This window comes from Hemiscyllium ocellatum, chromosome 28 (assembly GCF_020745735.1).
Source record: "Hemiscyllium ocellatum isolate sHemOce1 chromosome 28, sHemOce1.pat.X.cur, whole genome shotgun sequence".
Classification (NCBI taxonomy): Eukaryota; Metazoa; Chordata; class Chondrichthyes; order Orectolobiformes; family Hemiscylliidae; genus Hemiscyllium; species Hemiscyllium ocellatum.
Window position 1 is genome coordinate 32,117,808 of NC_083428.1, and position 27,770 is coordinate 32,145,577.

At 41.3% G+C, this 27,770-nt stretch overlaps 1 protein-coding gene across 1 annotated transcript; it reads left to right on the forward strand.

Moving 5' to 3' along the window:
- The first annotated feature begins 1,197 nt into the window (after positions 1 to 1,197).
- LOC132828951 (amyloid-beta A4 precursor protein-binding family A member 1-like) lies at positions 1,198 to 27,770 on the forward strand. The gene is made up of 10 exons (XM_060846172.1): positions 1,198 to 2,734; positions 5,168 to 5,204; positions 9,269 to 9,414; positions 10,889 to 10,975; positions 13,486 to 13,662; positions 14,056 to 14,232; positions 15,292 to 15,504; positions 18,572 to 18,691; positions 23,435 to 23,575; positions 25,603 to 27,770. The coding sequence occupies exons 1-10, from the start codon at positions 1,574 to 1,576 to the stop codon at positions 25,672 to 25,674; spliced, it is 2,331 nt and encodes a 776-aa protein (XP_060702155.1). The 5' UTR covers positions 1,198 to 1,573; the 3' UTR covers positions 25,675 to 27,770.

Below are 27,770 nucleotides of genomic sequence, written 5' to 3' on the forward strand. Positions count from 1 at the left end.
GAGGATTTGTACAAGCTGGTCAGAAGGGTTGATTAATGGCAAATAGAATTCAATCCATATAAGTATGAGGTGATGCTGTTGGACTGGAGAAACAAGAGCACACCAAGGATCAGAAGAACTGGTCCACTGGTCCCTTAAGTTTGCAGAACAGTTGAATAAAGGGTTTAAGAAGGCAAAAAGTTTAAGAGCAGGGAGGTTATACTGGAACTGTATAGAATGTTGGTTGGGCCACAGATTAATTATTGTGTGCAGTTCTGGAATCCACATTCTAGGAGGATGTGATTGCCCTGGAGAGGATGCACATTGATTTACCAGGATGAGGCCTGGGATAGAGAGTTTTAGTTATCAAGAGAGATTGGATAGACTGAGGTTGTTGTCCTAAGAGCAGAGGAGACTTTTGGGGGGTGGGGTGGGGGCAGGGGGGAGACATGATTGAGATGCATAAAATTTTACCAGCAACAGACAAGAGTGGATAGGAAGAAACGTTTCTCTTTGGTGGAGGGATCAAGGACCGGGGCATACATTTGACAGAATGGGTCAGAGGTTTGGAGGACATGTGAGGAAAACCTTATTCACCAGAGGGTGATAGGAATCTAGAACTCTCAGCCTCTGAGAGTGGTAGAAGCAAAAAACCTTCATAACATTTTAAACAGTATTTAGATGTGCACTTGCTAAGCCAAGGCATACGAGAATGGTCTAAGTGCTGGACAATGAGATTAGAATAGTTTGGTGGGTTTTTGTTTACTGGAGTTGACTTAATGGACCAAGAGCATTTTTCTGCATAGACCTCTATATCTCAAGGTTGTTGATGACATGAATGGTTCTGACTGAATACTTTTCTTCCATCTCCAAACTAAGAAGGGAACATGTCCAACTGGACAATACCTTATTTACTTTAATGACTTCTCCTCTTGATTGGTTGTGGCAGTGCCCTGAAGATTGACCCCAAATTCCTGGAGTGTTAGCTGTCCCATCCTTACCTGTGTCAGACTTTCTGGTTCACTTCCTATCAATCTCCAGCATTCCGTGTGAGTTTAATTATTAAAGATGTGGAGCAGCATTGACAGTATTCCCCCACAAGCTGACACAGGGGCATTTCACTCTCAGGGGGGGGGACACGTGACCGGCGCCGGGCCCGCGGGATGACGTCGCCACGCAAACTGCGATGACGCCAGACGCACGATTCGACGTCCGGAGCTCGAGACGGGCCTAGTGGTTCAGGCTTTTCCGGGCAGTCGGGTCGGAGTCTGCTCCGTGGCTCAGGAGGGGAACTGGGGGGGGGTCGGCGTCTGACGCCGAACGGGAGCAGGCCCGGAATTGGATGGTGATTCGGCTGCTCGAGTCGCTCGCCCTGGGGCCAGGGGCTGGGGACCGGGCCGGGTTGACTCGGAGTGGGACTGGGCTCTCTGCGTCCAGACTCGTGACTGGGATTCACTGTAAGAGAGGAGCCCGCCTTCCCCAGGGCAGTAAATTTATACCTTTATTACATTCACTCCTCTCCCCCGCTTAAAGGAACATGCTCAATGTTGATGCTTCACTTATCCCGGACGGACAGTGTTAATGGGAGGTTAGTATGAACAAGCAGGAAGGTCTCACTGAGGCTGATAACCCCCCACTGACTTCGAGCCAATGTATGAATGGGGTTAGGATGGGTGACCAAGGACTGGAAAACGATGAAGTCAGTGTGGAAAGTAGTCTAACCGAGGTCGATAAAGATGTTTCTCAGGAAAACCATGGCAGCTGGGATGCTAATGGAGAGAGCCTGGAGGAAGATTTTAATGGTGATGAGCACTGTGCGCTTTTAAACAAAGATGTTACCGAGCAAGACAACTCTCTGGACACCATGCAACTAGAAAACATATTGAGTGAAGCGGGTGCTTCTGTGCACTTGTCAGACCTAACAACAGATTCTGAAAACAATTTGATTGGAATTGGTATGATAAGCTTAAGTTCAGAAATTGACAACGTAGAGAAGACTTCAGATCTTCAAGATAATGAGGATGATGATCACTGTCAGATCAAATTGCTTTTGAGTCAGTTACGTGACTATGAGCAGGGCACAGGGACCTTAGAAAGCAAAGCAAAGCTGTTGGATGGTTACAGTTTAGAAAGTGGTGGCAAACTAACAATAGATACTGAAAGTGATTCATTGACCAATGATGAAAGGCAATTATTTGACACAGTTAACCATCAGGATGTTTTGACTGAGATGAGTCATGAGCCTTTAATGTCTACTGAGAGACTTGGAAGACCTGCAATGAAAGACCTGCTTCATCATGGCAATGAATTAACCCATGCAAGCTATCCAGGCTCAAAGTTTGGTGTTATTGGCAATGTGATATGTAGTGATCAGTCTACAAATACATTCAGTCACGCTTCTGAAAGAACTGTTGAAAACAACACAACCTCACAAGAAGTTTCCACTGGGAATGTGGTTGGTCAATCTGAGAAAAACACTGATGAAATGCTCCAGCACCAACAGACTCTGGATTTATGTGCAAGCAGTGATGGGGCAAATGATAACTCAAGCTCTTTATATTGTGGACCATTATATAGCCTGAAGAAAGACTGGAAGAAAGAGGGAGAGGCATTGTCTTTGGCCATTAAAGAGTTAAAAGAAGAGGTTGAGAATATTAGCAAATCCTTTCTTCCTGAAGACGATGTTGAGCACACTGATGTGGCAAATCGAGGTGCTTGCCACACTGAAAGCAGTATCCATGAACGTGATCGTCAGGTAGGGAAAAGCAGTCTGAAAAGATTATTACACAATGACATGCAAGTATATGAAATAGAAACAGAAGGCCATTTAAACCTTTGTGCTTGTTCTGTTGTTTGATAAAATCATGGCTGATCTGTGTGTTTCAAATTTCACCTTCCCATGTCCCCTGATAACCTTTGATTCCCTTGTCTAACAGGAATCTGTTTTTTTAAAAAAAACACAATCACACCACTTCCATTGTCTTCTGTGCAGAGAATTCCAAAGTCATATAACTCTCAGGGAAAAAAACTCCTCTGTGCTCAAAGGATGACTCCTAATTTTATGTATCCCTTAATTTTGGACTCATCCACCAAAGGAAACATCTTTTCTGCAGCTACCTTGTCCAGACCATTCAGGGTCACATATAGTTCAAGCAAGTCATCTCTCTTTTACACTCTGTTGGAAATAAACCAGGTCTCTCTGACTTATCTTCTTAAGACAACCCACTGGTTCCATCTCGTAAATCTCTTCTGACCTCCAATGTAATGCAACTCAGACTAAAGAAATAAGGACACAAAATGGGGCAAATGCTCCGCAGGGCTTGCAAAGTCTTTAGAGGGAAAAACAATGTTTCAAGTTTCAGCAGAATGCAACATAATGTATTCTAGCTTTGACTCAGGTAAAATAAATTGGGACAGCTACAGGTCATGGTCTAAATGATTGTGGGTCCAATGATTGTGAACCATCAATAATGTAGGATTAAATTGGCAAGATCTCTCTTCAGCCTGAGTGTAAGGTGCAGGAAGTTGATTTCTCACTGGTGAGATATTGGTGCTTTCTGTGATTGGAGCTGAAATATGTCACTAGGATCATGTAGAAGAGGTTTTGCAACACAATGGACCCTGTGATGATGTGCATAACCACGCTTGGCTCGCTGACTATCTGAACCTTATGGCCCTGAAAATGCTGGCCAGCCAGTGACACCCACATCCAATGAGTGAATAAAGAAAATAACTGACACTGGGGATAGCCTTTGTGTCTGTCTCAGGAAGCTCAAGATTTGTATTGTAGTGAAGGGTAATTCAGTCTTGATAACTTTCTACAGTAACTCTTGGAGATTTCCTGTGGTGTTAATTACTGAGCGTGCTGGGTGCTGTATGACATGGTCCAGTTGTACCTGTGATTTTTCAGATTAATTGCTGACTAGTTAGTTGAGTGCTATTAAAGAAAAATCTGACAGGAGAAGCACCTAGCAAGAAAGTAGGGGAATTAAACAGTTGGTGCTGTAGGAATCCATAGTATTGCTTCTGTCCATTCAAATATTCCAACGTTAGATTTGTTTTGCTTTAATTCATTGGCAGTATCAGAGCCAATTTTGTACATGGTCCAGCAGTAAACCCTAAGCAAGCGAAGGCTACAAACTTCAACAAACACTGAAAATTTTTAGAAAGATATCTTTAAAGGTATGAATTTGCATTTCCGTACTAATAATCGTATGTTTGTGTCTAATGTTTAGGGCATTTTGTTCCTGGGGACATCTTGGGGTGGCACAGTGGCTCAGAGGTTAGCACTGCTATCTCTCAGCACCAGACATTTGGGTTTGATTCCAGCCTCAGGCGACTGTGTGTGTGGAGTCTGCATGTTCTCCCTGTGTCTGTGTGGGTTTCCTCCTGGTGCTCCGGTTTCCTCCCACAATCAAAGGATGCGCAGGTTAGATGAATTGGCCATGCTAAATTGTGTAGCGTGTTCAGGTACATGTAGGTTGGATGCTTTGGTCTGGAGAAATGTAGAGTAATAGGTGCAGGGGATTGGGTCTGGGTGAGATACTGTTTGGAGGGTCGGTGTGGACTTGTTGGGTCAAATGGCCTGTTTCCACACTGTAGGGATTCTAATTCATATTTTTGAAAGCAATCAGGCATACAAGAATTTGATTTGATTTAGTATTATCAAACACCTAGATACAGTGAAAAGTATTGTTTAGCGTGCTACCTAGACAAATTATATCTTATACCTACATCAGGCTAATAGAACAGAATGTAGAACATATTGTTACAGTTACAGATTAGATGCAGAGAAATATCAACTAGAATATCATTAATAGTATTTACAATGCAAACAGGCCATTCAGCCACACAGGTTTGTGCAGGTACATCTTACCTCCCTTTAACCTGGCCTATCACCATATCCTTCCATCACCTCATCTACATATCTAACCTTCTTTCAAACACGTCCATAATGTTTGCCCCATCGACGTGGAAGGGAGTGAAATAGTGACTGGACCTTGTACCCATTTGGTGCTCTGACTGATTGCAGCAGATTCCGTTTAGATAGTTTATTTACCAGCGAACCAAGGACTCAGACAGAATATTTTATGTGTTCAAACAGAAATAGTTAAACCACCTCAAACATTTTGAACAAATGTAATTGCTTTTACTTTGTAATTAAATGTCTTCATTTTTTAAATTACAGCCAAGGAAGAAATTTTCTTATCCTGCATTTAAAGAAGGTAATCTTCAAATATCTGTCTATATTTACTGTACAGTGAGTCAGGTTCGCCAAGAAAAAGGTGAGAAGTACATTGTTATGGCACCTGTTACAGCCTCCGAACATCCCAAAGCACTCTACAACCAATGAAGACCTATTGTTTTTGTAAGTGTTGATGTTGTTATAATGTAGCAAACACCACAGCAACTTTGTGCACAATAAGACCCTGCAACGAGAGAATCTGTTTTAATGCTGTTACTCAAGGGCTAGTTCGTACCCATGACAGTGGGAGAGCTCAACTGTTGTTCTTCACTTAATGGCGTAGGTGAACTGTCCTTTATCAAAGGAAAGAGATGGTGGCATTAGAGGCAGTTTAGGGAAGGTTCGCTAGATTAAATCTAATTAATTCAATAAGGGATTCAAAGGTTATGGGGATAAGGCAGGAAAATGGAGTTGAAGATTATCAGATCAGCTGTGATCTCATTGAATATCAGAGCAGATCTGATAGGTTGAGTAGCCTAGCTAGACCATAAGACATTAGAGCAGAAATCAGGCCATTCGGCCCATCATTCTGCCCTGTCAATCAGTCATGGCTGATATGTTTCTCAACCCCATCCTCCTACCTTCTCCCCATAAGCTTTGATCCTTTTAACAATCAAGAACCTATCCATCTCTGTCTTAAATATATTTAAATTACCTGGTCTTCACAGCCTTCTGGGGCAATGAATTCCAAAGATTCACCATGCTCTGGCTGAAGAAGTTTCTGCTCATCTCTGTTCTAAAGAGTCTTTCCTTTTCTCTAAGGCTGTGCCCTTGGGTCCTGTTCTCTCCCACCAATGGGAACATTTTCTCAAAATCCACTCTGTCCAGGCCTTTCAGTATTCTGTAAGTTTCAATTACATCCTCCCCCCCCCCCCCCCCCCCCAAATCCTTCTAAACTCCATCGTGGAAAGACCCAGAGTCCTCAAACGTTTCTCATATGTTAAGCCTTTCATTCCTGGGATCATTATTGTGAACCTCCTTTGGACCCGTTACAGGGCCAGTACATTGTTCCTGAGATATGGGGCCCAAAATTGCTCTAAATATAGTCTGATCAGAGCCTTCTAAAGCCTCAGAAGTACATGTCTGCTTTTATATTCTAGTCCTCTCAAAATAAATGCCAACATTGTAACTGCTTTACTAACTACTGATGCAACCTGCAAGTTAACCATCAGAGAATCCTGGACTAGGACTCCCAAGTCCCTTTGCATTTCTGAATTTTCTCCCTATTTAGAAAATAGCCTATTCCTGTCTTCGTCCTACTAGAGTGCACGACCTCACACTTTCCCATGTTGTATTCCATCTGCCATTTCTTTACCTACTCTCTTAACTTGTCTAAGTCCTTCTGCAGTCTCCCCGCCTCCTCAATATTACCCTGTCGCTCTACCTATCTTTGTATCATCTGTAAATGTATTCAGGATGACCTCCGTACCTTCATCTAGATCATTAATATATAAAGTGAAAAGTTGTGGTCGTAACACTGACCTTTGTGGAACACCACTAGTTACCGGCTACCATCCTGAGAAGGACCCTTGTGTCCCCATTCTCTGCTTTGTGTCAGACAACCAATCTTCTATCCAAGAAAGTACCATGCCTCTAACACCATGGACTCTTATCTCGCTCAGCAGCCTCCTGGGTTGCAAATTTTCAAAGGCATTCTGGAAGTCTAAGTAGGTAACATTCATTGGCTCTCCTTTGTTTAATCAGCTCATTGTCTCCTCAAATAACTCCAGCAGATTTCAGGCACGACCTCCCCTTGATGAAATCATGCTGACTTTGCCCTATTTTACCATACACATCCAAGTATTCAGAAATTTCATCCTTCACAATAGACTCCAAAATCTTACCAATGACTAAGGTTAGTCCAATCGGCTGTAATTTCCTTTTGTTTGCCTTTCTCCTTTTTTAAACAGGGGAGTTGCATTTAGCAATTTTCCAGTCCTCTACCCCCTGACTTCAATGATTCCTAATGACTCCACTATCTCTTCAGGTATTCTCTTTCAGAACTCTGGCGTGTAGTCCATCTGGTCCAGGTGATTTATCCATGTTCAGGCCTTTCAGTTTTTCTAGCACCTTCTCTTTCATGATGGCCACCATACTCACCTCTGTCCCCCAACTTTCTTGAATTTTTAGGATGTTATTTGTGTTCCACCCTGAAGACTGACACAAAGTACTTGTTCAGCTCCTCCACCATTTCTTTGTTCCCCATTACTACTACTTCAGAGTCATTTTCCAGTGGCTCAGCATCCACATTTGTCTCTCTTTTGCCCTTTATATTTCTAAAGAGACTCTTGCTATCTTCTTCAATATTACTGGCTAGCTTACCCTCATATTTGATCTCCTTCCTTATTTCTTTCTTCGATGTCCTCTGTTGGTCTTGTTAGGCTTCTCAATCCCCTGACTTCCCACTGCCCTTTGCCACATTATATTATTTTGCTTTTGCTTTTATGCCATCCCTCACTTCCCTTGTTAGCCATGGTTGCCTCATCGTCTCTTCAGCATGCTTCCTTTTCCTAGGGATGAATTTTTGCTATGTCTCCTGAATTACTCGCAAAAACTCCGGCCATTGCTGTTCCATTGTCTTTCCTGCCATGCTCCTCTCCCAGTCAATTTGGTCAGCTCCTTCTTCATGCCTCTATAGTTGCCTTTACTCAACTGTAATACCGTTACGGGGGGAGGTGGAGTGTGGTGCTGGAAAAGTATAGCAGGTCAGGCAGTATCCAAGGAGCAGGAGAATTAATGTTTTGGGCAAGAGCCCTTCATCAGGAGGGCCGCTACATCGGTGATACCGTTACATCTGATTTCAGCTTCTCTTTCTCAAATTGCAGGGTAAATTCTATCATATTATGGTCACTGCCTCCTGAGGGTTCCTTCACCTAAATTTCAATTATCAGGTTTGTCTCATTGCACAACATTGTCTGGGCTCCTCCATAAGCTGCTCTGAAAAGCCATCTCATAGACATTCCACAAATTCCTTGTGATCTACTACCAACTTGATTTTCCCAGTCTGTCTGCATATTGAAATCCCCCATGATGACTGTAACCTTGCTTTCTTAGACACCTTTTCTATCTCCTGGTGTATCTTGTTGCTTATATCCTGACTACTGTTTGGAGGGTTAAATGCAACTCTCACTATGTTTTTCTCACCTTTGTGGGTCCCCAATTTTACCCATGCAAATTCTACATCATCTGACCCTACATTGTTTTTTTTTCCATTGATTTAATTTCATTTCTTACTATTTCTGCTGCTACATCTTATGGATTCTGAAATGAGGGAGCATACAGAGTTTCTAGATTACTTAGTGTGGAAACAGGCCCTTCTGCCCAACAAGTCCACACCTACCTGCCGAAGCAGAACCCACCCAGACCCATTCCCTACATTTACCCCTTCACCTAACACAATAGGTAATTTAGCGTGGCCAGTTCACCTAACTTGCACATTTTTGGACTGTGGGAGGAAACTGGAGCATCCGGAGGAAACCCACGTAAATACGGGGAGAATGTGCAAACTCCACACAGACAGTCGCCTGAGGTGGGAGTTGAACCTAGGTCTCTGGCGCTGTGAGGCAGCAGTGCTAACCACTGTGCCACCCAAACAGGTTAACAGTGATGTTCACTGGATCAACCATGAATTGTTTGTCCAAAGAAGTGGTAAATCTAACCAGAGAAGATGTCAAATTCTTGGTCAATAATAATTTGGGTGATTTCCACAGACTTCCACAATTTGCCGTAGCAACTCCTGGGTTTAAGAGGGAGGAGATGGATGTTAGATTTCCTGCTTCTAATCATTATTTACCCATTCCTGCTGGAAAGTATGTTTGTGTTGATTTCAATTGAAGACTATTTCATGTTTGGTTGTAATGGATTTTAAGATCAGAAAGTCTAGCACCATTTATTGCGCTGTTGCATTAAGCGTATTCACAAGGGCAGGTCCTGGAGGACATCCGGTATCTACATAATCCATACCTTGTGTCTTCGGGAGGGAGAGATGAATGATTTGAAATTTAATCAGGTGTAACGGTGCTATTGTTCTTTATTCCCATGAAGTGTCAGGACCCTGTGATTCTGAGGATCTCCTTGATGGAATCATATTTGCAGCGAGTTACCTTGGATCAACTCAGCTCTTCTCTGACAAAAATCCATCAACGAATGTTCGCATGTCACAAGCGCAGGAAGCAGTGGGGAGGATAAAGGTACTTGTGAAAAGTAGTCTAATTAATATTTCTTTTGAGCATGTTTTTAAATGTCAGTAGATTGCATTGTAACATACTATTCATTTAACCTAGAGCAGCATTCTGCTGCTGCTGTGTTCATTGTGATATCGGTCAGATAGACCAAGAGGTTGCTGGTGGTTTGGTACTTAACCTGTACTTTTAACTGACCTTGGATGTAATACAATAAGTCCTCCCTTAATGTTGACTCATTTACTGTTGTTCTGCTGTAATATCATTAATAAAGTAGTGGTCAGTTTCCCTACTTAATGTTACAAGTTTCACTTCTAATTTTGGTGGTCCTCCCACTTAAATAATGTTTACCCCCCCCCCAGAGTTTCCACTCCCTCTTCTGGAGTCCCTCATTTTCCATGCAATTCACTCCAGCACCCTCAAAAAGAACAAACTCCTGTTTCCACCATCCATTCCCTTTTTTTTGTAGTCCCCAGTGTCTAATGTGTCCACTGGGGACGACAGTCCCTCTCTGTGTGGATCCCTGACCTAATGCTTGTCCTGTCCTTTCTACCAATCCCTTTTCTTCATGAGTCCTATTCCTGCCCTCTGTTCTTACCTTTAAATTTCCCAAAGGCTTTGCCACCATCTCCTCAGCTGATTCTCCTCTTCTGGCTCCCATTTTGAAGTCTTGGGTAGAAGCTAGTCACTGCAGTAGTTCTGGAAATTCAGTCCTGCCTGCACCAACAAACTTCTGCCACTTGATGGAGCTTTATCAATCTAAAGCAACTAGCTAAACTGTAATGTTAATTTCTTAAGCATAAAAACATACAGTAAAAGTTGAATAAGGTATATGCATATCTTCTTTACTTTGACATTTTTTTAAATGTAAAAAATATTTTGTGTAGGCATTGGGAATGAACAGCATTTAAACTTACAATGTTTTAGGCTTACTATGTTTAAAATTATTGTTGTTCTCAACTGAAAAATCTTAACATGCCTAATTATACAGTATTTCTTTGAAATTGAGTGTTTTGTTTCATCAGTCATTTCAGCTTGGAATGCGCAGTACTACACATGTATGGTATGATATTTGAACTTGTATGTGTGTTTTCTTCTGTGCAAGAAATGTTGAAAGTATCCGATCTTCATTTTTAGTATTTTTCCTAGGAGAGCCTAGGTATCACTTAAAAGTCTCAATTTTCAGGAATACGCCCACAACATTAAGTGAGGACTCGCTGCCCTCAGTATCCCTGGGTAGGGAGAGAATGTAAAAGAAATCAGGTTCCCAGATTCCTTCTGCAGTTTCCTGCTTGCAAAAGTTATATGATAATCAAGGACACCATTTTTTTTTGTAATGTCTCTCAGTCATATGCATTGTCAAAATTAACTATGAAATGTTGTGAGGTGCTCCTATTAGCTGCAAACTCCAATGAAACAGAGCAATTCGTAACAGGAAATATTGGGCATACCGATGAAATAACTATCTTTGTTTGTTCATCAGGCACCAGAAGGAGAGTCACAGCCAATGACTGCAGTGGATCTGTTTATATCAACACAGCGAATTAAAGTATTAAATGCAGAAACACAGGTAACAGAAGGATTAGCTATTTAATAATATACCTAGGGTATATGATATACTTTTTTCAGCTTCTCCTATTTTACTTTTGGCCATCACAATGCTGGTTGATCACTTTACTCATCTCATCTATCTGTCATCTATTTCTCATTCAACTCTATCGTTTAAAAATCTCCTGTTGCTGCATTTAGTCTTGGTTGTTTCTTTATTTCTGGCAGTCCCACTTCAATCAGTCACCTCACCACATTTCCTCTTTCACTCCATCACATATGACCTTACTATTTAAATTGCTGTTTAACTACAATTAACTACTTGATTTGATATTTCGACAATCTTCAGTGAATACCTAATGTGCTGGTCCCTGATGATGTTTCTTATCATTACTCCAATGAACTTAGCATCCACATCTCATTAGTATCCCTCTCATTGTTGTCCCTCTCTACTTGATGTTTCCCAAGTTGATCCACTGTGTAACAGCACCAGTCTCAATACTGTCTTGTGGATTGTCCCTTTCAGTTTCAGCGATAATTTTCTATTATAAAACACTTTACTGTACTTCTTTTGATTACTCCCCTACAAGAGCAGTTAATTAACAATTGTTAATTTCCATTTCCAAACTTCCATTTCCTGCCACCGTTGATCCCAGATACTTGAAATTACACAGTTTCTCCAAATCTTTATCCATAATCTCTCTATATCTTTTCTATGGTCCTTTCTCCTAACCTCAAATTGATGGTCCATAAGTTGGGTCTTTGGTTTCTGGTCATCATACATCGACAACAGAGCTCAACTCCAGTGGTGAGGTGAGATGAGCGTGACTGTCCTTGCAAAAAGGCAACATTTGATCAAGTGTGGCATCAAGCAGCCCAAGTAAAACTAGAGTCAATGGGAATTGAAAGAAAACTGACCTCTGGTTGGAGTCATGTTTAGAACAAAGAATGATGGTTCTGGTCAATCAATCTTCTTCCTGGATAATGCTGAAGTGGTTCCTCAGGTAATGTCTTAAGTCACTCCATCAGGGAGCTACCCTCCATCCTAAGAAGTTGGAGTGTTCAACATGCAACATCATTCAACACTTTAGTTATTAAAGGAGCCAGCAAGTCCTAGCTAGGTCGATAAATTGCAAAAAAAAATTCATGCCATGTAAGAGCCGGGCAGTGACCTTCTCCAACAAGAGAAAATCTAACCATCCCCTTCTTGATTGCTGGTAGCACTGATATCGCAGAATCCTCCTCTATTGATATCGTCTGGGGTATTATTAAGTAGAAACTGAACTGGCCCATCCACCAATATCATTTATTGTATCCGTTGCTCCCGATGTGGTCTCTTCTACATTGGGGAGACTGGATGCCTCCTAGCAGAGCGCTTTAGGGAACATCTCTGGGGCACCCGCACCAATCAACCACACCGCCCTGTGGCCCAACATTTCAACTCCCCCTCCCACTCTGCTGAGGACATGGAGGTCCTGGGCCTCCTTCACTACTGCTCCCTCACCACGAGACGCCTGGAGGAAGAACGCCTCATATTCCGCCTCGGAACACTTCAGCCCCAGGGCATCAATGTGGACTTCAACAGTTTCCTCATTTCCCCTTCCCCCACCTCACCTCAGTTCCAAACTTCCAGCTCAGCACTGTCCCCATGACTTGTCCTACCTGCCTATCTTCCTTTCCACCTATCCACTCCACCCCCCCGACCTATCACCTTCATCCCCTCCCCCACTCACCTATTGTACTCTATGCTAATTTCTCCCCACCCCCACCCTCTCATTTATCCCTCCACCCTTCAGGCTCTCTGCCTGTATTCCTGATGAAGGGCTTTTGTCTGAAACTTCGATTTTACTGCTCCTCGGATGCTGCCTGAACTGCTGTGCTTTTCCAGCACCACTCTAATATAAGATCCTGGCTTGGAAATATATCACCATTCCTTCACTGTTATGGTTCATAGTGCTGACACTGCCTTCCTAACAGCACAGTGTGTGCGCCCTAGCATTCAGGAAGGCAGCTGACCACATCTAAAGCGGCATAAATAAATGCTGGCCTAGCCAGTGCTATCCAAATCTCCCAAACAAATAAAACAAAACCTATATTCCAGTGCTTTTCATTAATTCTCTACCTAGACGGATATGTGCCAAATGGGACTAGGTCAGAATGGGATGTGTGATCAGCACGGATGAGTTGGATTGAAGGGTCTATTTATGTGCTCTCTGACTCTGTTTACTCATGAGAAGACAGCTGCAGTTTTGTTTGGTATCCCAACTGAAAGATTGCACTTCTGATTGTGCACAGAAATAAAGTCTACCTTGTGTCGTGCAGTACAAAAATATGTATCTCATCGCCTCCACCCCCACCCCCAACAAAAGCTTGGAAAGAAATCAGTAATTATTTTATAAATTCTTTGTCTAATCAATCTCAGAGGTAGAGCTGAACAGCCCTATCTTTAAATGAAAGCCATTTACTCTATATAACAATATATTGCGGGCCTGTGTCTTTAGTTTGTCACAAATCAAATCCCTGTTACTGTAGGAAGCCCTGATGGATCACCCTCTACAGACCATTTCGTACATTGCAGATATTGGAACTACAATAGTTTTCATGGCTCGTCGACGAATGCCACGTAAATCGCCAGACCAGGAGACCAGGAACTCGCCTGCTGGAAAGCGAGAGTACAAGATGATATGCCATGTCTTTGAATCAGAGGATGTGAGTAGCATGTGTTATTTTGTTATAGCATAGATCTTTAAACAATGGTCCCTGGACTAGAGGGGATCTTGCAATTTGACTCAGGGGAATCTTGAATTTATTGGCTTAGCAGTGTTTGGTTTATGTTACTTTTTTTTAATGTAGTGTAAAGTGCTGATTTTCTTTGATTAAAACAAGGTAAGTGTTCCAAGTATACCTTGGGAGTATGTTGGTTTTGCAAGTAGTTAGCACAAAAAAACTGATGAATTTGTTCCAAAAGTCTTGTAAAGAACCTGAATGCAAATATGTTTGACCACCTCCCATTTTATGATCCATTTGTATCTGTTGCAAAATTAACTGAAGACCCAACATCTCCTTCTGAAGCAAAAACTTAGTTTCTGCCTTCGCTTGCAGGCATCACTTATCGCACAAGCGATAGGCCAAGCTTTCACTGTGGCCTACCAGCAGTTTCTGAATGCTAATGGTATCAACCCTGCGGATCTGAGTCCTAATGAATACAATGATTTACTTGACACCGAATTTTACAATGGGGATCTTGTACATTTTTCCAAGTCAGAGAACTCCAAAGAGGTGAGCATCTAATATGGAGGTGAAGTGAGTAAAATTATAGTTAGAGTTTCAATATTAAGAGTTTAAGAATATCTGGGGATGTTAGTTTTCATTTGTTTTAAAAAAAACTATTGGGAGGAGACTGGACAGTGCTTTTTACTACTGGGTGTTACCAAAAGCATCTTAAGGATTTGGGTTGCTAGTTTTTCTCCACATCAATCCTAGAGGCACTGGCTTTTGATTATTTATTCATCTACAATGTAGATGACCTTCCACCACTTGCTGAAATGATGTTTGTGAGCAATACAGTCTTCTGCTGAGTGGCATGTTGCAGCCAAAACTAACAATTCTTTTCTTGCATTAACTACTACCAAGGGTCACCATGTGGTGATCAGGAATAAATTCTCAGGTTGATCATTCCCCCAATCTAAGTCTATAATTTCTGAGATGCTAAGGCAGTTGGAGTGATTTTCCTACTGAAATTGACTGTTGGCACAGACTAGGATTACGTCTTTGTCTTTGACTTTCAGTTTAGGCAGTATTGAATTGATGTTATTCTTTGAACATAGTTTTAAGCAGGCATTGTATGCCCTGATGAATTTAGTAAAGAGGGAGAGGCAGCAAAGTAAGTAAGGAAGAGAAGTAATTACACTTGAATTTTAGAAGATAGTGCCCAAAGATTAATCTTAAAATGTTGTTACATTCTGGGATCCTTTGAATCGTGTTCTAGTCTAATGCAGTATCACTCTAAATTTGTGAACTATGACAGTGTAGGAATGGTAGTTGATTTAGAATTAACTTGAGATAAAAGCAGGAAAATTTCTAACAACACCAGTGTGGGTTGGTCATGAGAACTGCTAGTGCCTGTGGGACAGCAACAGAATGCCCTCAAGAAATGAGGGAAGAAATTTGGGAAGGTACGAGAGTCTGCTGGTTAATGATAGTTTCCCATCATTTTTTTCCCCCAAATTCTTCTCGGTTGGGAAATCGTGCCAGTTGTTAAAATATGTGATGATGTTTTTACTGCGCAAATTTCCACTGTGCATGTGAGTGACTAATGCAGTTCTGGTTTCAACGTAGGTCCGAATAGAGAAAGCAAAGGGAGAGATCCTTGGCCTTGTAATTGTGGAGTCAGGGTGGGGCTCCATCCTTCCCACAGTGGTAATAGCTAACCTGATGCACGGTGGGCCAACGGAACGATCAGGAGAGCTGAACATTGGTGACCAAATCATTTCTGTGAATGGCACTAGTTTAGTTGGACTACCGCTCGCTACCTGCCAGGGAATAATCAAGGTACTGTATTCCTGCAGCGCCACAGTTTCTGAGCATTACTTCCTTTATTTATCTTGTTGCCTTAAGATATAGTTTCCCGAGCAGCAATGATTTTTGTTATAAATTGGAGTCAGTTTCTCTGATATAACTTTATGCATTGATATAAGCGTCTGAGTGCAACCTCCTTAGAGACAACTTCCTGCTGGCTGTGATATTGAGCCACACAAACCAAGTAGGTCTCAGCTATAGAGTGATAGTAAATTGCAATTGATCTTAACATTCTTGAACTATGAATGGGCAGCGATCCAAGGACTCATCAAGTGACCACTACTAGGAAATGAAAGTTTGTGTATGTCAAGTAAACATAGAATTGTGTTTTAACAGACAGAGATGACATTCTGTTGAAAAGTGTGGCGCTGGAAAAAGCACAGCAGGTCAGGCAACATCCAAGGAGGAAGAGAGTCGACATTTTGGGCATAAGCCTTTCATCAGGAATACGGAGGGGAAAGGGGCCTTAGACGTAAATGGGGGTTGGGAGTGGAGCTGAGGGGAAGGTAGGTGGGATGGCCTACTTATAATCATGCTGTTTTGTATTATTTACTTGGTGCTGCTTTTAAAAGTTGGATTTAATTTTAAATGTAATGTCTGTAAATACCAGTTTGTTTAAATGTTGAATTCAAAAGTGATCTTGCAAAAAAAATGCCATCCCACCTACCTTCCCTCCCATTAATCACTCGTACCCCTTTGCCCTACCATTCCTGATGAAGGGCTTATGCGCGAAATATTGATGGTCCTGCTCCTCGGATGTTGTCTGACCTGTGTGCTTTTTCCAGTGTCACACTTTTCGAATCTGACTCTCCAGCATCTGCAGTCCTCACTTTCCCCTCGATGACATTCTGTTGTCTAGGCTTGCAGATAAAAACTGTCCAGTCATATGTGGTAACGGAAGTGTATTGACATGATGGGATTGTATTGCAAAAGTTGGTTTCCTCAGCAGGGATGAAGTCAGAATTGGTCTGACCTTGAGGAGAAAGCAGATTTTTATCAAATGCTTTGGCATTAACGGCAAAGTACTGGCATAGATAGAGAAATGGCTGACTGGCAGAAGACAGAGAGTGGGGATAATGGGGCCTTTTTCAGGATGATAGCTAGTGTTCCGCAGAGGTCAGTGTTGTGACCACAGCCATTCATGTGATTGGAATGAAGGAACAGAGGGCATTGTTGCTAAGTTTGCACATGACACAAATATAGGTGGAGGGACAGGTAGTGTTGATGAAGTGGGGGTGGTTGGGGGAGAAGCTGCAGAATGACTTGGACAGTTTAGAAGATGGGCAAAGAAATGGCCACTGTTTAGATGATTGTTGGACAGTGGAAAGGAGAGATGTAGAACTGGGTGTTGTTAGCTAACTCCATATCTTCAGCTGGTGTTACCAGACGCAACTCCAAACTATTGGAAAAATATGCTTATGTTGTTTACTGGTTTGTTTACTCCTCAGCTACCTGGAAGGCACTTTTAGATGTTAAACCAGACACATTGGGAGCTTAGAGTCAAAATTTGTGGTGCTGGAAAAGCACAGCAGATGAGACCGTATCCAAGGAGCAGGAGAGTTGATGTGCACATCATCGGCATGTTCTGATGAAGGGCTTATGCCCAAAATGTCAACGCTTCTCTCCTCACGTGCTGCCTGACATGCTGCGCTTTTCCAACGCCACACCTTTTGACTCTGAGCTCCAGCATCTGCAAGTCCTCACTTTCTCCTAGACATTAGGAACTTGGCTCCCTACGCAGTTGGGGTACTACAGCTTTCCTGTGTGTTCTGATATTGGGAGAGAAAAATCGAACAGGCATCCAATACAGTATCTGGATAAGTGTGTGCATCTGGCATTCAGACAACAACAGGAAATTAAAACACACAATGCTGAAAATTCTCAGTAGATCATACAGAATCTGTGGAGGAGAAACAATGTTAAAGATTTTCTCTCCGTTAATCTTGTTTGACCTTCAAAGTGCTTTCCATTTTTGTTTCAAATTTGAAACATCTGCAGTATTCTGCTTTTGTATTCCTGATTAGATATGGTTTGGCGGTTGTGCTCCCAATGGTGAGAGAGAAGCTGCTATCCAGTTTTCAGCACAGGGAGAGTGGGTTGCTGCATTTATGAGGTTGCACTTTGCCAAGCAATGAAAAACAATTAAATGCATAACTTATTAGGCAAATGGATAATAGCTGCTACTTAGTACAATAGATTCATAAAGTGGTTACAACACAAAAGGCAGCTATTAATTTCGCTTTTGTATGCTTTCCATATGGTCCTGCTCATCTTCTTTCTGAGTACTTAGGCAATAGCCGTTTCAAATCCCCACTCATGCCTGAGCGCCACACTTTCAATTCAGTCTGCATCTAACCATTCAAAGTGTATAAAAGGTTTTGTTTTCATATCTTGCCATTGACTCATCTGTCAGTCACCTTTGAAATGTCCTCTGGTTCTTACCAGCCTGCCGTAAGAACAGTAATTACTTTGTCTAGGTCCCTCCATTTTGAACACAATTAACAAATGTCCTGTCAACCTTCTGCGTGGACAACACCTAGCTCCTCCCATTCTATTCACATCACCGAAGTTCTCATCCCTGGAGCGTTTCATGTGAATCTTTTTTGGTCACTTTTTAAAACCTGATGAATGCAAAATGAAACACTTCAAATTTGTGCCTCTTTTTAACGAGGTTTGATCTCTTTTAATACCTCACATCCTTCCTAAAAGCAGTGCTCAGTATTTAAGGTTAAGTAGTTAAAGTTGAAATAGAGTTTTGTAAAGGTTCGTTACAACTTACTTTTTTATTCTGTCTCTCTATCACATTTAAAAGATTTTGTATCCCCAAGGTTAAACTGACTGGGCTGCAGATGCTAGCTTTATCTTTGCATCCTTTTATGAAACAAAGTGTTGTTTTTTCAATGTAACTGTCTATTAAGTTAAGGAATGGTGAGTGACGCTGACCATACTTTGCACGGTTTTTGTAGTGATCTTACTGCCAGTTAGACACTTAGGTTTTACACCAGATTTTTATCTGACATTTAACATATTGCTTTTAAAGGACTTGAAATACCAGTCTGAAGTGACACTCAACATTGTACGTTGTCCTCCAGTCACCACAGCAATTATCAAACGACCAGATCAAAAACACCAGCTTGGATTTAGTGTACAGGATGGCATTGTAAGTAAAATATAGAGTCATAGAGATGTACAGAGTGGAAACAGACCCTTCGATCCAACCCGTACATGCCAGATATCCCAACCCAATCTAGTCCCACTTGCCAGCACCCGGCCCATATCCCTCCAAACCCTTCCTATTCGTATACCTATAATGAACCATATTTTTGTAAATGTTTTTATTGAAAAGAAAAGGTTTTTGGACTTTTTTTTTACAAAATTACAAAACTAATATAAAATAGTGTAACTACTTTATAACATAGTTACAGCAGTGATATAAATTAAGAAAACTAACTGCTAATCTACTCTACAAACTACCAAAACACAAAGTAAGATATATGAAAGAAGACTTTATATATATTATATATAAGGCTACAGTATAGTACATAACTAACAAAGTAAGTAAATAAATAAATAAGCATTCAAAATAAAATTATATCAAATCATAACAAGACCCATATTTATATGGGATTCTTCCTCCCAGGGGCCCCCGAACCAACAAACATCATCCTCATGGCTAAACAAAGGCCCTAGACATTATGGCTGATACATCTGCATCGATGTAGCTCAAGAAGAGCCACCATGTTCTGTAAAACAATTCCATTTTCTGGTGCACCATATTCGTAAGGAAGGCCAGGGGAATATGTTCCATAACTATCCTATGCCAATTCGAAAGTCCTGGGGGACTTTCCGATACCAAGCTTGCTAAAATGTTTTTCCTCGCACAAGAGGAGAGAATAGTAAACAGTTTCTTCCCGTACGCATCTAGAGAAGGAAGATTTGGAAAGCCCAAAGGAGAGACACTGAGTCCAACCCGATCTCCATTCCCAAAATCTTTGCCAAGGCATTTGCTACACTGTCCCAGTGTCTACGAATCTTACGGCATGTCCACAAACAATGAGTGAGAGTATCAACTTCTATTTTACACTTGGGGCACATTAGGGATGCTCCTGCCTTGAACTTTGCAAGCCGCTCTGGTGAAAATGTGTTGCTGGTTAAAGCACAGCAGGTTAGGCAGCATCCAAGGAACAGGAAATTCGACGTTTTGGGCATAAGCCCTTCATCAGGCATAAGCCCTTCATCAGGCTCATTCCTGATGAAGGGCTCATTCAGGCTTATGCCTGAAACGTCGAATTTCCTGTTCCTTGGATGCTGCCTAACCTGCTGTGCTTTAACCAGCAACACATTTTCAGCTGTGATCTCCAGCATCTGCAGACCTCATTTTTTACCCCATTTTTAAGCTGCTCTGGTGTCATATGGGCCCTATGATGTATCTTCAATTGAATAACCTGAGTTCTATTTCAGATAGAGATTTTCCCAGATATCCTCCCACATCTCTAAGGAGATTTCCATCCCTAATTCTTGAGTGCAGGTTTTATATTGCTATTCCGTGTCTTTCGATACCTTATTACCTAGCGAGTGATAGAGAGTACTGACCGAGGGTAAACCCATTGGCACTCTCCTTTCCATATCTGATTTGTAAGGATTAGTCATTAATGTGGTCTTTTTTTGTACAAAGTCTCGTACTTGAAAATATCGAACGAGATCCTTGCTAGGCAACCCGGACTTTTGACGCAACTGTTCAAAGCATATCATGAGTTCCCCATTGAACAGATCTCCCAAATAGGAAATTCCTCTGGACTCCCAAATTTTAAATCCAGCATTTGTCAAGCCGGGCTGAAACCCCAACATTCCCGCTATCTGAGCAAAAGGGGAGATTTTTTGTAAATTGTCCTCATCCTGTCGTATCATCCTCCAAGCTTTGATTGTGTTTAGTACAGTCGTGTTTTTACAGTGATCTGTGACAATTCTCATCTTATCCATAAATAACAGATTGATGAGGGGGCAATTTGCTTGGGAAACCTTGATATCCAGCCAAATTGATTGTGGGTCACAAGAGCCGCATATGATAGCAGGGAACTCAGTTGGTACATCCTAAAATCCTGAAAATCTAGACCTCCCCTTACTTGTGGGAGCTGTAATTTATCTAATTTAATAAGGGGCTGTCTATGACTCCAAATAAAAGAACCAAGCCAACCATAAAGCTTACGCAGCACCTGTCTCGGCAACATCAGGGGAAGCATTCTCATCGGGTATAATAGGCGAGGGAGAACATTCATCTTGACCAAAGCCATTCTTCCTAGCCAGGATATCGGGAGAACGTCCCAACATCGGAGGTCCTACCTGATTTTCTCTAATAAACGTGTATAATTAGCTTTATGTAGCTGATCAAATACCAGAGTAATAAAAATACCTAAATAGAGAGAACCTCCCAGTGACCATTGAAAGGGGAAGTGGGAACCATCCACAAAGTTGACTATGCTGGCAAGACCTCCTAGTGGCATGACCTCTGATTTCATAAAATTAATATTGTACCCCGAAAACATACAAAATGAATTAACCACTTGAATTAAGTGGGGTACAGATGTCAATGGATCATTTAAATAAAGGATGTCATTCACATAAAGAGTAATTTTATGCTTGCCCGATCCTACCTCCGGGGCCGTTAGATTGGGGTCAGTTCGGATAGCTTCCGCCAGCGGTTCGATCACTAGTGTAAATAGTAGTGTCAAGAGAGGGCATCCTTGATGGCAACTTTTGCCAACACTGAAGCTATCCGATCTTATGCCGTTGGTAATCGCTAGGAATTTCTAGCTTCTCAGGCTCTGCCATTTTGTAGAAAAGGTTATTCGCGCAGTTGAGAGAAATGTGTACTAATAATTCAGCACTTCCTCATGCTGGGTATCAAAGGAAGGAAAATAATTTGAACTTTTAAACATTTTGTTTAACTTGTTTCATTTCCATTCTCACTTTTAATTGTTGTTTCCTGTTGATAGAGTATTGATAGATAGTTGATGGAGATCCAGTGTTGATAGAGCAGGGGGCAACAAATTGTGTCCTCCAGCCGATAACTTGGCACCATCAGGAGCACTGGCCATTGTGCTGCTGGCAGCTTCACCACGGTTCGATGGGATAATTTGTATGTAGTACAGAAAGTGTTGCGATTGATATTCATTTTGAGTCAAATCTAATTCACCCACATGATATTGAGCTTAGAATTCACCTACATTTCTGAGGGAGGTTAAATAGCAATTTCCTTTCTGTCTGTTACACTGATAACATAGGATATCTAATTATTAATTAAATTAGGATTTCTGTTAATGTTTAGTTATATTGATAAAGATAACATCTTATTGACTTTTCTGAGACCTTGCTAAATGGAAATTTGCCTATGTCTCCTGTATTGCAACAATGACTGTAACCAAAGTAAGCACTTGGCTGTTTTGCAGTATGATCAGTTGAAGCTTTTCACTATTTTGGTCTTTTGTTCATTGTGGAGTACAAGTGGCAATCAATCATCATTCATTCACATGATCATGGAAGGTGCTATGTAAATTTTGGTTCTTTTAAAGGGTTAGCATTGTGAATAGATCATAGTTGCAGCATGTTTATCAATCCCTTTGTCAATCCTGGCAAGTTCCCTTTTTTGAAAAATAGTGCGTATCTCCAGTGCAGGAGATAGGTCACCGCCATTTAAAGTGGTCACTGTAACTCAGCTCTACATGGACTATTATACATTTGATGGCACATCATTAATGTAGTGGAAAAGCTTTTCAAAACGTTGCAAGCTACGCATTGCCTTTGCTGTACTGTAAGGCTTCTGTGAAAAACTGGTGGCCTTTGATAATGTTTCACTGTAAAATATGGTCAGATTCATTTTAGTAGAATTGACAGCAGTTTTCTGCCAGAAGATTTCATTTTGTCAGTTATTTCGAACAGATTGCTAATTCGTCTTGAATCAGGAGCAGTTTTGTGCAGATAATCTATGTCCATTAGGAGTTACTTGACACTGTCAAAAGCTATCTTCATTTTAGACCACTAGGTCAAGCATTGTGCACCGTTGTCATTGGATACTACCACTTTCGAGGTCTGATGAGTGTTGGGAGTGAGTTACAGGGACTATAACCTAACCTGGAAATTGAGATCTGTGCTGACGTCATCTGAACCTGTCAGTCAATTCCGTCTTAAACTTACACCTCAGCAACTGGTTTTACAAAATCCTCATTTATTTAAAATTTCTCCCATTTGCTGAGTTGTTCACCTGTGGTGTGTGGTGTGTGGTGTGTGAGCTTCTTGAAATTCCCATCTTAACCCCTTATATATACTGTACAAGTTCACTCCAGCCAAGTGTTCCTTCCTCATGCTGACTGCAGCGGAGTGAGTCCATTTTCATTCTGTTGCTTCCGGAAGTTTAGACATTAACCAATGTGATTCAAGACCATCTTGTGGCTTTTTGATTGGACTGTCAAAACTTTTGAAAAACCTTTCAGAGATGACCCAGGGGGAGAAGAAAAGCTGTTTTAAAATTTATTTTTAAAAAATTAGAATTATAGAATGTTTATAGAGCAGTAACAGGCCATTTGCCCATCAAGTCAATGCTGGTTCAGTGCAAGAATTTTTGGACCAAAGCCACTCCCCTGCCTTCTCCCTGAGGTGCTGCAAATGTTTGCTCTTCAGGCGATGATTCAGTTTTCTGATAAGATCATAATACACATTAAAAGTAAAACTCAGAAACTCTTAAAAAAAACAGGGAAAGGAGAATTTAAGGGAAAGGCCAACAAGGTGAGCAGACTTAATTTTTTTTTAATTTTAAAGGCACTAAGATTGGCCTTGATGTAAAATCAGCAGCAGGTCAATAACCGAACACGTCAATGTTGCTAAATATTCTGTTGGCTTCTTGATTCAGATCTACAGCCTCATGAGAGGTGGAATTGCAGAGCGAGGTGGGATCCGAGTAGGACACCGCATCATTGAAATAAACGGACAAAGTGTTGTTGCAACTCCACATGATAAGATTGTGCAAAGACTTTCAAATGCCATTGGTGAGGTAAGTAGCAAAAGTACAGAGCAGGTATTAAAAGAATTGCATAGTCTCTGCTTATTGAGAAGCACCCTGTATTGATGACTAACTATGTGACTTCATGCTCAAGGTATAAGACCTTGAGTCAGTTTTAGGATTGCTACAGTTATCATTGACCTGTCTTGGTTAGGAAGGTCAAAACATTAGTTGGTTGTCATGCTCATAATCTGGGTGGATATTGCATTAGGACAAAATTAATTTAGACTGTGATTTCCCTTCCACTGTTAAATAACAGAGGGTGGCACCGTGGCTCATTGGTTAGCACTGCTGCCTCACAGCACCAGAGATCTGATTCAGTTCCAGCCTTGGGCAACTGTCTGTGTGGAGTTTGCACATTCTCCCAATGTCTGCTTGGGTTTCCTCCAAGTGCTCCGGTTTTCTCCCACAATACAAAGTTGTGCAGGTTAGGTGAATTAACTGTGCTAAAATTGCCCATAGTGTTCAGGGATGTAAAGGTTTAGGTGCATGAGTAAAGGGTAAATGAAGGGGAATGGGTCTGGGTGGGATACTCTTCGGGAGGGTTGGTTTGAGTTTGTTGGGCTGAGGGGCCTGTTTCTACACAATAGGGAATCTAATTCAAATAAACTGCCACTAGGGAGAAAAGAAAAAGAGTTGCTGAGGCACACAAAAGTATGTCTTAAAAAGAAACTGCGAATTCAGGAATGTCATGGAACCAGAATTCCAAATAAATTAATAGATAAGTCACCGTTAACTTGTAATTATTTCTGTCGGTTCCCTACGACAACAGATCAGAGAAATTTGTGTTGTATTTGTATTTCTGCATTCCTGTGTCAAAAGTGTTGCTGTGCCAAACTTCTCTGACAATTGTTTAAAATCTCTCAATTATGCACCAGTATTCACTCCAGGAATTCTCTTATGGTGGATAATTGCACTTCACTAATTTGGTTTCCATGTAACTAGTATTTTGCAATTTGCCTATCCATATTTTGAAAATATTTTAGTCTTCCTTTCAAAGTATATGCCCAAAACCAGTATGTTAGAAAATCAAACTTCTGCGAGGGGATGGTTTGGGCAATTTGTCATTTTCCCTCCTCTTGCCCTACTGACAACTGGGTCCTTGCTCAAAGTGGCATGATGCATTAATGAGCTTGGGCAGTGAGTGTCAGGAATTAGCCATCTCCAGGGAAGCGTCATCATCAAATCTGTTTCTAATCAGGTACTGATATATTTGCATTCTCCGAAAGGAATATTGGAATGGGTGGATTGCCTTATGAGAAAGGCCTGTCTAGCATTCTCTGGAATTTAGAAGAGTTAGAGGTGATTGAATTGAAACATGACTTAGAGGTGCCAGTGTTGGACGGGGGTGGACGAAATTAAAAATCACACAACACCAGGCTATAGTCCTAAAGGTTTATTTGGAAGCACTAGTTTTCGGAGTGTTGCTCCTTCATCAAGTGGTTGTGGTATAAGACTTGACCAGGTAGATTTTGAAAGAATATTTCCTCTTGTGGGAGAATCTAGAGCCAGGGCTCATCATTTAAAAATGGAGATTAGGAAACAATTTTTATCTGAGCATTGAGACTCTTTGGAGTTCCCTTCCTCAAAAAGCAGTGGATGCCAAATCGTTCCATTTTTGTTAAGGCAGAAGGAGACAGATTCTTGATTACCAACAGAATAAGCGACCATTGGGAATGTGCAGAAATGTAGAATTGAGATTAAAATCAGACCAGTCATGATCTTGTTGAAGGGCAGAGCAGGCTCGAAGGACTGAGTGGCCTACTCACATTCATATGTTTGTTTTGAGTCATTGATCGTGCTTAACAGCACATACACTATCTGGTTCTACACCCTCCAACCTTATCCCTAATCGAGGGTACTGGGGCAATTGGACAATTCTAAAGGCAGAGATCAAACCTGGGCCCTCTGCTCTGCAGCTCAATACTGCCTGAAACACAGCTTGTGTTTGCATGAAGACAAGAGATTTAGAAATGATGTGGATATTTATACTGTAATAACTGTTTCTTCATGTCTAGATACACATAAAGACAATGCCAGCTGCAACTTACCGGCTGCTAACAGGACAGGAGCAACCGATATACATATAACAAAAGGGACATCGCTCCTGACTAGCTCAAACATTTCAGGATGTACAGCTTCTACATTAACAAGACTTGGTTTGCTGTGCCGTGATAGTATTACGCTCCATTCTCAATTTACATGTTCCAGAGATGACTTAATACAACTGTACTACTCTGCACTAAACTGGGAGCTAAGAGCTGCAGCGGGACCGTAAACCGAGATGTTAGAGGAAGAAATAAGTTAGCCTCTCGGACAGGAAGGTCTGCAGTGCTGCCACTGAGATGCAGTGCAACAATGTGTGTTTCAAGGAATTTTGTACCAAGCTTCTGCCATAACACCAGCATGAACTAATTATTACATGGCATCTATAAGCACCTCTACTTATTTAAGTGGAAACGCACATTGATTGATTTTATCATTGCTAAGGAGAAGGACTTAACTATTTTAACTAACTGATTTATTTAAAAATGCATAAGTTAATGGAAAGCTTGTAATACACAAACCAGTGTGCCATGTTTTTGTTTAAACACATTCGGGATAATATACGTTGGCATTCAGAGACTACGGAGGTATGCGAGATCCAGTCTTGTGTGATTGGAGCCTTTCCATCTACATGAATTCCTAAGATAAAGGCTTTGGATTCAGTTTACATTCTTGAGTTTTGCTCTGGGTATGCACATTTCAGTGACAACCTTGGTCTAGACCTTCAAAGGTTCAAGGCACAACTCTTGGTGCTAAAATTAGTGTCTCTAAACAAGAAATCAAAATCTCAGCCGACTGTTCCTGGTCACGATCCAGGGATTTTTGCTGGAAAGTGTACACTTGGCTGATGGATGCATTTTTTTTGAAGCTGTTGAAGGGCTGCTTGCACTTGTGGAATTGCACTCATAACCAGGTTCAGTGCCCATCACCTTGCATCCCAGCAAGGATCAGCAGCACCCATGGGACCACACCTCACCGGTATATAGTGCAGTTTAGATTTGTACATTTAAAAGAGCTTTCTTTGAGTTCACATACACCCAGGAGTTTGAAGTGTAATGAAATTCAAAAACAACTTTACTGAGTCTAGTACAGAGGAAGAATTTGGCAATCAGAAACTTTATAAAATGAACGAATCTAGTTAGTGTTCAGTGACTCCCACTGGAATATTGATGGACATTAGGGTTTGGTGTGGATGTAATGCATTACACAGTAGACTAGACCACCTGCTCTTACTGTATAGGTTCACATTGAAGGATGACCATATGTTTAATGGCCAGTGGGATGTGTGGAATTAATGCCTTTGGAAGTTACCCCTGTATCAGTTATTCAATAGGAGAGTGATGAAAAGTAGTGCTGGTTGGCAAGGGTTGGAATTAAGTGCTTTGAAAAGATTCTGAGAATATCTCATTTGGGAATATTTACCTTTCGTGCCTTGGAAAGTGACATGGCATTTGTTCAGGTATTTGACATGCTTAGGTTGCTTATTAAGAGCTATAAACTGATGCAAATGAATAAAGCAATGTTTGTAGCATTTCGTAATTCACAGGAGCTTATTATTTTTTGTTGAGGAAACAAAATGTGGCTTCACTGGTAATGCACATGATCTGCTACTGATCTGCTACTAATCCCTAGTTTAGCATTGGTCTGTGCTGAATTAGTTGGTCTCAGCTGAGACTGTTGGCAGCGGAGTGGGATTGGGGGAAATTCTCCCACTGTCAGGTTCATGCATCTAGTCAGTATAATTTTCCTGCTGGACTATATGTTGGTTTGGGTTGAGAGTTGGATATTTTGCCTGTTGCTCCCTATGTGAGATTCATAGACATGTGGAATTCTAGTCCAAAAGGAATCAGGGTTTTCAAGCAAGAGAGAGGAAACGTGAAGGCTGGGAAATACTCATTACATCAGAACTATTGAACTGTAATCTTGTATTATATTAATTATATTCGAATTGAGTGGTATTTAACATACACCTGTAAGCTGCCTTTCTGTTTGTGGGTCTGCCCAGAATTCTTCCAAAGGAATGTGTGATATTTGAAATGAAAATGAGAGAATGAGCAAATTGTTCAGAGTTTTGAGTAATTTTATCGTAGTGCTTCCTCCATGTGGTGCTTATTTACATTTTTCATTGCAATAAAGAATT